This window comes from Macrobrachium rosenbergii, chromosome 59, assembly GCF_040412425.1.
Source record: "Macrobrachium rosenbergii isolate ZJJX-2024 chromosome 59, ASM4041242v1, whole genome shotgun sequence".
Classification (NCBI taxonomy): domain Eukaryota; kingdom Metazoa; phylum Arthropoda; class Malacostraca; order Decapoda; family Palaemonidae; genus Macrobrachium; species Macrobrachium rosenbergii.
In genome coordinates, this window is record NC_089799.1 from 30,587,577 (window position 1) to 30,599,634 (window position 12,058).

Below are 12,058 nucleotides of genomic sequence, written 5' to 3' on the forward strand. Positions count from 1 at the left end.
TGAGTCGGGAAGTTGGGGAAAACTTCGCTGGTATGCAAGCAGTTAGCTTGCCCAGGTAATTCCTTGGGTGCAGTTGCTCTCAGGTTCCAACTTCTTTTAGACTTGTGTGGCCCAGTGGGTAACGCCCTTGCTTTCCACCTGAGAGACCTGTTCGATCCCGACGTGAGTCAGAAATTTATTTCTGTTCCACACGTGATTGTGTGTTGATGATTTCAGAAATAATTCAATGAAATGTTGTCTATTGGGTCATTGCTGAGTCGGGAAGTTGGGGAAAATCACTGGTATGCAAGCAGTTAGCTTGCCCAGGTAATTCCTTAGTGCAGTTGCTCTCAGGTTCCAACTTCTTTAGACTTGTGTGGCCCAGTGGGTAACGCCTCTTGCTTTCCACCTGAGAGACCTATTCGATCCCCACGTGAGTCAGAAATTTATTTCTGTTCCACACGTGATTGTGTGTTGATGATTTCTATATATATATATATATATATATATATATATATATATATATATATATATATATATATATATATATATATATATATATATATATATATATATATATATATATATATACACATCTACATCTATGTCTGTATCTATATTATATACACAGTATATATATATATATATCTAAATATACAGTAGAATCCCGGTTCTCGACCTCACCAGAACTTGACATAACCGGATTTTGACGCGAAATGTTGAGTATATTTTGCGTCGGAGCTTGAACAACAAACCGGAATCCGACCCAATGAATCACATGATGTTTGTAAAAAAAAAAGTGTTTCGGTCAGCAGCTGCTAGCTGGCATTGTTGGTGGCGTTCTTCCCAAGTGTATTTAGAAGTGTTTAAAGCCCACACACGCTGCTGCTGTTGTTTGGAGAAGTACATGCTTGTACAGGTATATCATTATTTTTGGCTTTCTGCACTGCAGTTTCATCTAATCATGGATCCCAAGACAGCTGTTGCTGACAAGCAGAAGAGAAAGACAGTAAGAACTACAATAGAACTTAAGAAGGAGATTATTGCAAAGTATGAAAGAGGCACTCGTGTATGAAATATACCATAAATACTGAACGTAAACAACGTTTATGTAATTAGTACCGTGAAACACCACCAGGATGGCACTTTGGTTTGTTTACATCCGCTCATGCCACAAGCTGCCGAGTGCCGACGTAACTTAGGAAATTTTTCTTAATTTTATGATAACAGACATACAGTAATTCGGCTTATTTTCAGTACACTATTATTAATTTACTGTAATAGTCAGGCTTGTTTTTCAATGTTATTATTATTAACAACAGTTTTTGTGTGTACCTGTTACAGTACATTCTGGTAGTGCCTATAGGCTACCTAGCCTAGCCTATGGCGCTTGGTCTACCATCGATAGGCCAATTTTTTTTATACAGTATGCATTTAAAATGTAAATTGCTTCTAATACAGTAAGTTATTTAACTCTGAACTTATTTAATTGTAATTTGTATAATGTTTTGTATAAAAAAGCAAGGTTGGGGCAATGACTGGTGGTCAGGAATGGATTAATCCATTTTCAGTTATTTCTTACGGGAGAAACTGATTCGGAATTTGACTAAATCGAATCTCATTGCTTCTTCTGGAACGGATTAGTGTCGAGGACCGGGCTCTGCTGTGTGTGTGAGTATATATATGTATATATATATATATATATATATATATATATATATATATATATATATATATATATATATATATATAATTTCTGACTCACTGGGAATGAATCCCTGTCTCTCAAGTTACAGGCGAAGGTGGTTGAGACTGACCTACCAAGATCATAAAAGAAGTTTGAACCTAAGTACTCCTTACCTGATGTTTTTCCCAGGTAGGTTTTTGAAGCCTAACAGACCAGAAAATTTCACCCAACTTCCCAATCCATCAGCAAGTCAGTTGCTACCATTTCATTCAGATTACCCCGTCACCATGAGATATAATGAAAATAATGGACTCATGAGTATATTTCACAGAAATAAATTTTGGACTTACACCAAGAACAAACCTCTGTCTCCCAAGCCAAGGCAGTAGTAACTGACCTACCAAGGTAATTAAAAAGTTGGAACCTAATTACTCCTTACCTGAGGTTTTTCCTGGGCAGGCTTCTGAATTCTAATGTACCAACAAATTCCACCCAACTTCCTGACCTATCAGCGTGCAGTTGCTACCATTCCATTTGAATTACTGTACCCCTTCACTGTGAGATATGATGGAAATAATAAACCCATGAGCCTTGAAAATGCAATGGATTATTGCAAAACATTGGCCATAATAAACGATGTTAATTGTTCGTGTGCCTTTCCATATGCCTTTGATGTCCATATATTGGGCTTCTGCCTTCATCATCATAGTGTGTTTTGGACTGTATTGCAAATGACATAATGACCCTTGGGAGTGTCTTCTTTCTCTACCTCTTTTTAATTATACTTAGACTTTGGAACTCCAACAACTTCTCTTTCATAAGCACTCAATATGGATTGGAAAAAGCTAATTTAGATTTAAGATTCCTATAATATTGTCAACTAAACAAAATTACCCCCAGATTTGTTCGTTTTAAGTTGTATAAATCATCTTTATACCATTCAAAATTTTACCTAGAATCAACTCATATTTTATTAGAAATGGAAATTAATCTTAAATATAGTGTTATTCAAAAACTTAATGTTACCTTTAATACTTACAGGTTGAGTCTTTTGAATTCTCTATCTTGAATTGATCAAATAGATTTTAACCAGTTGTTTAATAAACTTTTAAAGTCTTTTATGCAGAACACTGAATTCAGGTACAGCAGAAAACTACAGCACCTGGTATTTTAGTGCCCTTTTTAATAAGATTATCAACTCAGTTTTTAATTTTTCTAATGAAGTGCTATCTAAAAGAGAATTCCTTTTGTCTTTGGGTCTGGACTTCTGCCTCCCATGTTATAAACCTAAATTACATCGGTTCTTCCTACCGTTTGAAATTTTCTTTCAGAAACTAACGATATTACCTTGTGGTTTAATATTGAACATGTACATTCCCAGCTCACACCTTGAGGAAATAATGTGTTTAAAATAATACCAATAGTTCCTCAACAGGGACATTAGTAAACAATGACTTGACATCAAAGCTGACCATTTAAAGGACCGAGTCCTGTTCAAGAATCTTGCTCTTAAAATCTAAGGAGTTCCTAAGAGTGTAGGCATTGTTGGTTAAAGGTTCAAGGAGGGGAACTAGATACTTAGCAGATTTATAGGTAGGAGTGTGTATTGATGAGAGAATCGGTCGTAAGAAAATATTGTCCTCGTATGGGGAGCCTGTAGAGAAAAGATTGATAGGTATTTTCATCTACAACCTTATTTTATTTAATTAATAAATCTGTTAACTTTTTCTAATATTATAATAATGTCATGTAGGCCTAATTTTGGTATTCCCATTTCCTGAAACTTGGTCATTCAGTGTTACATTAATTTTTTTATGTAACCTTGTTTATTCAGAATTACAGTTCCCTTACCTTTGTCAGAAATATAATGATGATTTCAGCTTTAGTTGAAACATGTTGTGTTTGGCTCATTTATGAGAGATTGTATAGAAAGTCAATGTTGTATACTAGAGCCAGTTAGTGTGAGAATCAAATTTTTCCAGTTCTAATTATTACCTGTTCATTGATTTCAGGATGACACTGACACACCTATCTTGGATCATAGGGAAAACTCACCATGCAACACCCTTCATCCAGCCTTGATTTGGCTACTAACTTGTACTCTTCCAACTTTGTATACAAGACCACAAAAGAGCATGAGTCTTCCACATTCTAATTCTCTCTTCTTAGATCCTCATTTATTTATTGAGAGAATGGTAAGTGTCCAGGTATTACAAAATTCATTTGCTTATGTGTTGGTTTGGTATGTTATTGCTGTTTAACATTTTTGCAACAGTTTTATGCATTTCATCCACTAACCTTTTTCTAAAATCAACTAGATTACACTGTTTGTTGTATTCATGTGTGAAGCACTAAGCACCTTTGTTACTTTCTAGAATTCTGTAGCTGCTCCTTGAATAATCCCTCAGATTCTCCTACTGCAACTTAGGATGAAAATATACAAAATTTATGGTTTTCATGTTGAGGTATATACTGTAATAATCTTTGAAAACAACTGTTAGTTATTATAAATACAAATAATTGCATTACACTTTGCTTAGAAGTTTCTGACAGCATACACATGATAATAATATAAAAAGAAAATTTTGATACTTTATTTGTTAAGAAGTCCTGCACCAGCTTTCATCCTCCTATTCAGTATGAAGTATTGTTGTTGAATTAATGTACTTGCATTAATCTGAGGGAAGGAAAATAATTCTTGTTATAAGACAATGTTTTATACTGATGAAACAGGAATATAGGTTTAAAAGTGCTGACCCTTGCCTCACTTACTTGATGAACATCTTACTTGAGAAGATAAGGTTAATTAGAGGTTGTTCTCCAAGTGGATATCAGATAGAGTATTTGAAATAGTCATATTATCAAGCCATCTGGGAATGTAGGCTCACTCAGAGTTTCAATTGTGAAAAGTCATGTGAGCTCAGATGAATGACTCAGATGCTGGCAGATTGGCCAAAAAAGTACAAGTTGTCTAAGTTGGGTGGGACAGAAGTTGATCCGTAGATATGCATTCTAAAATAACTTTGGATAATAGTGCTTAGTGGATGAAATGGTGAGTGAAAAGGGAAGATGAGGAAGAGAGTGAGAAAGATGTTACCAAACAACTGTGCTGAAAAACAATGAGGATTTAGAAGATTAGGTGGGCTGCCATGTCCAGCTTACTGAATATTTAAACTTGGTTGACTTTTGAATCCTCTTCATGGTCATTTTGCACTCTGAATTCCTACTTGGTCTGGGTCTCCATCTATGCCTTTAATCCATGATTTATGGGCTTTTCTACTAGACATTGGTCAAGCGACCTTATTGCACCTTTCTCACTAGCAGATCTAGAAAAATTTCAAGGGGGGCACCAATTTTCATATTATACACACACACACACATATCTTAAATTGTTACATATTTTGTTTGCAAGTAATAGAGTATCCTACTGGTTTGGCAGTAAAAGAGGTAGAGGAAAGGTGACTTTTGTAAAAGCTACTGGAAAATGCCAGCTTTAAATGAAGTATTTGTCGTATCATAGTATATTTATCATTCAATATTTAAGTATAAATTATGAAACGGACAGCAATCACCTGTTCTGTCAGGAAATATAAAATATTTTTTTTCTCAAAATCTTATTTTTGTTTCTATAATAGATTTTTAATTTTTTCCCATTTTTATATGTCTCATGTTATTATCTAAATCTTCAATATTATTATTTTGTCATTATTTTTCATGGGGGGCACACGCCCAGGTCCCCCCCCCCAGATCTGCAAGTGCATCAAATGTCCAAACCATCTTAAATATGCACAATAGGTACTTGCTCTTTTTCTTAATAGGATACCTTGTTTACTGGTAGTCCAGGAATATTTTTCCACTTCATCAACATTGATGCTACACTCTTTTCATCCTGCCCCATTTGTACCTGCTTCCCCTCCAGCATGTCTCCAAGGTAGCAGAAATGCTCTGCCTCTCTAAAGCTTGTCTTTGTTATATCCTTGTGTTTCTCCTTCCTTTCCTCCTCATTTGCTTTATTCTTCTCATATATTTTACAAATTGAAAGTCTCACCCAGTTTGTCTGGGTCTGGGATTAGTTGTTGATGAGCCATTAATTTATTTAGAGTTTGGTAACACACAGACTGGGAATTATGATGAGGATAAAAATGTGCATTATAGTGTGTTGTTAGATTTGTGAGAAAGAGAAATATTGTAAAATCACATATTTTACAATAGAAATTTTTATGCAATCCTCTTCTACATAACAGTATAAGATAGCTTTCAACTGTGTGGGACCCATCCAGGTGCACAAAGCAAAAGTTCTAAAAAGACCTGTCTCACTTTGAGCCATCAGCTCCCTGTTACTTGGTGTACTTATTAAAGCACCTTGTTATTCTGTGCCAATCTCCATCTGAAAAGAATTCATCTGATCGAAAGCTTCCCAAGTAACATGTCTGCTTTGTTATGTGCAAATGCTTCTGTTAGCCAACATTGCAAACCAGTGGTAGTTGGACATCCAAAGCAATCATGTGCCCTGCCTAGGTTGATGGATAAGCTCCCAGTGATATGGTATCATTTGGCAAAGGCTTGGTTCACCTCTAACATCATCTCTGATTAGTTCCATAATCACTTTAGTAAGGAGGTTGTTCATCATCAAACACAGGACCTTGGCATTGCTAGACATTGGGTGAAGCCTTTGCTTCACTTAGTGCGCCTGCACATCCTACCACAACCTAGCTGGTTGGCGGTGAAGGTCGTATTTATGGTCATATTTTTGCCTCCTAATATGACTGAACTCACTCAGCTATTGGACCAAGGTGTTATTGAGCAATTTAATGGTTATACCAAGGGAAGTTCCTGGAGGAGGTGATGGTGGTGTTTTAGGACAAGGAGAAGGAGCAAGGCTTGGATATATGATGGGGGGAATGAACACTGAAGAATCTTTGAAGGTACTCATTGAAGTCTGCCATCTACAACTTTGCAGATATTTGAGAGGAAATTGCCTTACAGGCCCTCAAGCATGCTTGGAATCGATCAAGCTCTTTATCTTCCAGACTTCTTTGAACAAATCCACCGGAGAAATTCCAATTACTTTTGTACATATACAGTGTTATTAAATGTCTAAACATTTTAGAGTTGCAGATTTAACATCTATAATATAATTTGCACTGTATAGTCATATTCTGGAGTAAATTTAGCAAGATTGTATTTTATGGGTAAAAAAAGGGAAATTTGATGATTGAAAGGTAATGAAATCTGTTACAGTAGGCCATTTTTGTTGGTAATAGTACAGTACAGTACTTTCTTACGTGAAAATATAATTATGTCGAGTACAGGAATGCTGGGCACTTAACCTATGTTATAAAGAATGAAGTATCATACTGAAAGAAGGTTTAGAGATTTTAGGGTATACCTCATTTATGAGATACTTCCTCCCCCCCCCTGGAGAATAAAACATTAGTTAGCTGTCCTGTGATTGCAAGATAACAAAAGGGGAGAGTGTTAGTACACAACATAGATTAGTGGTGTCAGACTTTATGATGAGACGAGTTGGAGGGGGAAGAATGACACTACAACCAAAGATACTGATGAGAGAAAGATTTAAGGAACTGGTACATGGTAGCATCAGATTAGCAAAGGACGTAAACACTTGGTGGACAGAAAATAGCACTATGATTCTTAGAACAGCAGAAGAGGTATTGGGAAAGACATCTGGTATAAGTCCACCAAATGAAAAGGAGAGCTGATGGTGGAATGATGATGTGCAGGAAAAAATCAAGAGGAAGGCGACAAATTAGCTTATAACTAAAATGATTCTAAGGAGTATGATCTATGTTGTCAACTGCTCCAGTTGTGAACAAATTCTTTCTCAAGACTGGGAGACAGATTACTCCATCTTCCACATACTGTGCAACAACTGCTTCTCCTAACTGTGCTGAGATTTCTAGGACTCGGTCATATGATAGGCTGAGCCAATTCTCATGGAGCATTTCAATTATTTGTCTCTTCTTTGTCTTGGCAAACACACAGGCCCATGTAGACTGCAAAATATGGCTCCCAGTCCTTGGAATGCCTGTGGACATCCGTTCCTTCCTTGTATTGGCGAAGCAGTTGTACTGTAGAAGTTGTGATATAGCAAAGTCTGATTTCGACGCTCCATGATGGAGTTGGGACTTGATGTCTGCACCATGTTCAATCATGCATACAAACTGGAGCAGTGATGGTGGCACAGTCTGTTCTAAGCCATTGTCATGAAAATAGCTGCTGAAATTCGACTTCTGACGGAGCATGTCTTGTCTTATTATCCCAGTCGCTTTTGCTAGATGGATCGCTTCACCATAACGGGATGCTTCTGATAGGACTGAACCTACATCAATTTCAACAGCCAACAGAACTTCTCGTCCTTGGCGATTAGCTTGCAGCTGTGGAATGTGCAAAAGCAGCTGATCCTTGAGTCGAGTAGGATGAACATCAGGCGAGTTAACACCAAGCTGTTCCAGCCTCTGCTTGTAAAGCTTGGTCAGATCAGCAAGCTTGAAAATCGGTGGCCTCTCACTGGCATTTTTCATCTTGCAGATGTAGGTGACCAGTTCAGAGAAAGCAATTGGATATGCATCCTTCCAGTGTTCCTGTGCCTTTTCTTGCTCCCGCACCTTTAGGTATACCCATTCTCGGTTATACAATGCCACCAAACAGCCAGGGTGATATTTCACTTCTTGGGCTACGACATCTCCCGCACTTAGTTTGGCGAGAACTTCTGTATCACTGAGTGTTTTGGCACATTCATTTATTCTCCTATTCACTTGCATTGTCATTGCTTCTCTAAGCTTTCCTCCTTCCGTTTCGCAGAAGAAGCATTCTTTTGTTTTAGTTTCTTGGAGCTTTCGTGGAATCTTACTTCTACTGCCCTCCTCATCACTAGTACCTACATGACTTGCTCTTTTTTCAGCTCGGTGTAACTTTGTGTTGTTGAACAGAAGCCTGCAACTCTCATGATATTGTGCCTTATTTTTTCTCAACGTTTTCTCTATCCCAGAACCTTCATCAAGTCTTGCAGGGTCTAGCTTGATTGGCAGCGCATTGAGTGAGTGAAACAGAGGAACATTCTTTGCCAGGTTTGTATATCCATCATCCTCTCTTCTGGCAGGATTGGCCTGGGGAGATTTTAGATCTTCTTTCTTAACCTCCTGACATAGGCAACACTTGGTCCAGTCTGTTTTCCATGATCGTCCAGTAGAGTTCACATCCATGATTACGATGACATTCAGGGTCAAGGGTTTATCCTTTTACCACCCTGTACATGTAACAGTATAATAGGCCTCTTATGTCCTGTAATATACAATAGGTGCTTTCCTCTATGGGATACAACTAGGTTCTTGCACTGTGCCATACACCTAGTCCGATCGTTCATCCAGTGTCGTAAGTCCCGTGCGATCTGTACACCATCCAGTTAACTAAAACCCTGTTATCCTTGGTTCGGCTCTCCCTCGCTGGCACGTCCTGTCCATTCAGGTGCGGCTGCCTAACTGATTTGGGGTTGATTAGGCAGCATTTGGGATACTAGTAGGTTATTGCAGTATGATGCCAACATAAATTTCCTACTTAGCTGACACTGAACCCCATGCTGAGTTTCACAGCAGTGATGTAACCAATGTGCCTTGGTAGTGCCCGACAATCACTCCTTTAATACAGTGCCTTAACCATGTTATAAACTAGAAAATATACATCAGCAGGCTTAAAAACATAGGAATCCACACTTAAATCATGCAATTCAGACAACTACAAATATTTCTAAGCAAAACTTCAACTTCGGGTGGTTATTTTGGCGGCCATCTTGAAAAATGGCCGCCATTTTGGATTTTCAATTGGCCGATCAGGCAGATTTGATTAATATCCCTTGGAGGACAATTGTGCCAAATTTGATGCTTGTATCATCATTTGCACGATTCTTCTAAAAAATTACTCTTATCTGCCCCACTATAGTGACTTAAATTTAATTTCTAGACGTAGGTAGTGCTTTCATTTTGTTACAGAATATACTTCGGTAGTGCTATCATTTTGTTACAGAATATACTTCGGTAGTGATACCATTTTGTTACAGAATATACTTCACAGTTTTGTTGCAGTTGTACAAACATGAAGCTTGTGTTTTGCATGTCCATCTTTCTTTACGTAATAATCTACCAGTTATTCCTTATAGATATCTGCTGTGACTCCATCACACTGGGTTCTTCTCTATAATAGTGACACCCATGGCACCAGTTTAAACAGGTATTTTTTGTGTTGTTTTACTTGGGTATGATTTTTATTTTTTATCTTGCAGAAATCCTAAAGTCTGCATATTATGAGTACAGTTATGGAACTTTTAGATTTGTCATTATTTGTGTATACTTTATTTTAAATTAGATCTTGCATACCTCTTTTGTGTTCATTTATATACTGTACTCATCATTAATTTTACAGACTATATAATTCTAGGATTTCAGATGTGCTGTTCATAGTTTTATACAGCTTATTTTGTGCTCCCAGGTTTCAACATCATGTGTTTGACTACAATGGCCCAACTCTAGTTTTCATAACAGCAGAGGATGGAAATTTATTTTGCTTAGCATGTGATGAACACTGGAGAGATTCCAAGCACTTTTGGGGTGGTGAGCACTGCTACTGTATGCAATTGATACCCGAATACAAAATTGTTGAAAGTAAGTATTGAATACCTCATGTAAGGGGCCATCCAGATTTGGGATGGGACTCTCTTTATTAGAACATTGTTATTGTATGTTTGCCAGGCATAAAGGACTTCTCATACATCAGTTTTATCCCAAAATCTGTTCTGTGACCCTCTGGATTTTTGCCTCATTCAAAAAATAAGATTCCAAATTCATACTCGCCTATATTAAGTTCTCTACATGAACTAAATTAGTATAGTGCAAAACCCTTATAGTAGCTTTAAAAAAAAATATTGATAACTTGGACAGATATAGGATTATCGTTTGTGAAATTTGACAAAGCTGGTTAAAATAAAAATTGATAGTTAAGTAATATTTTGGTGTGTTGTGATATTCAGAGCGCGCAAGTTGAAGCAGCGTGATCATGGGCTGATGCATTGCAGTTTTATTTAGACCAAGGATACTAGGCTCCACCTAATATTGACTATATAGTTCTAATTGGGGAAAATATGCCATTGTCAGTTTTGATTTGTTTTTAATGAAATTTGTTTTAATTTTACAATATACCAATCAGATACAAATCATACATTTCAGTTTGTGGGAGTACTTGTGGGAAATCACAATCCACAACTGGGAAAGTACAGTGAATTTTTGTATAATACTTCATATTTGCATTGCAATTAGCTATACCTTGCTATAAAAAAAAACATTATTATTTTTAGGTTTTTCCTTTTCTTTCATTCAAATATCCAGCTCTATCCTACCATCTGACCCGTCATTATTCTTAAAGCTTTACTCTCAAATTGACAAAATCTTTTAAATTTAGTTTCAGTTGTCATTACTATGCTTTATGTCTACATGGCAATACAGATATTTTTAAGGCTATTGTATAATCTTGCTTTTGTATGCAGTGTGTACATATTACTATTATTATTATTATTATTATTATAATAATGATAACAATAATAATAATATTAAAAAGGATGGCTGTATTATGCAGATTTATCCTATACAGTATCTTTTCTGTTTTCCTTATAATTCGCTTTTCGGGCTCAGTGGTGTTGGTCAGCAACTGGCCGATATTCATATTGGAAAAAGGATAGTGTGGAATGCGGGAAGTCTTTTATTGAAATATCCAATTAGTAATCCTTCGTCGTTTGGATTCAGGTTCTACTTCAGGTACCGAAGACATGTTTTGACCAGCTTGTTGGTCATCCTCTGGACTTGGTTGAAAAAGATGTGGAGAAACAAGGTGCTTTTGTCGGCATTTATAGGAGGTTCTTGATTGGTGCTGAATTATGATTGGCTGCCCAGGGCAGGTCATCTCGGGCGGAGCCTTCTCTCCCATGTTGACGTTCGGGGCTCGTCTTGTGTGTGAGCGGCATTGTAGTGCTGGGGATGAATGGGACAATTTCAATCCTCAGATGCCAAATTTTGATTCGCTCGTTTGCTATGGGGGTCGCTCGGTGCAGGTCTCTTGGCGGCCGTGGGGAGGAGAAAGGTTTCCTGCGTAATGTTGAGGGTTGGTTTCTCCTTCCCAATGTGCAATGCTTCCAAGAGGCGCAGGCGGCGGTGGTCCGTAGTTCGGTCAATTATTTCCATATTCGTGATTATATCTTTTCTTGCACTTCTCTGATTATGGGCAGTCCTGGCATGGTTAAAGATGGCTCCCTCTTGGGTGTGGCAGAAAATCCTCTTGGAGAAATGCATGGTGGTCATACCAATGTAAGAACCAAGTCATCCTCGG

General features: G+C 37.3%; 1 protein-coding gene across 3 annotated transcripts in view; it reads left to right on the plus strand.

Annotated features, from left to right (window-relative positions):
• LOC136837567 (uncharacterized) overlaps window positions 1–12,058 on the plus strand; it is a 131,119-nt gene that overhangs the window by 109,182 nt on the left and 9,879 nt on the right. For all 3 annotated transcript variants that reach the window (XM_067102439.1, XM_067102438.1, XM_067102440.1), the window contains 3 exons: window positions 3,679–3,861; window positions 9,843–9,913; window positions 10,172–10,344. In XM_067102439.1, coding sequence (XP_066958540.1) covers window positions 3,679–3,861; window positions 9,843–9,913; window positions 10,172–10,344 — 427 coding nt within the window. The remainder of the gene's footprint in view (window positions 1–3,678; window positions 3,862–9,842; window positions 9,914–10,171; window positions 10,345–12,058) is intronic.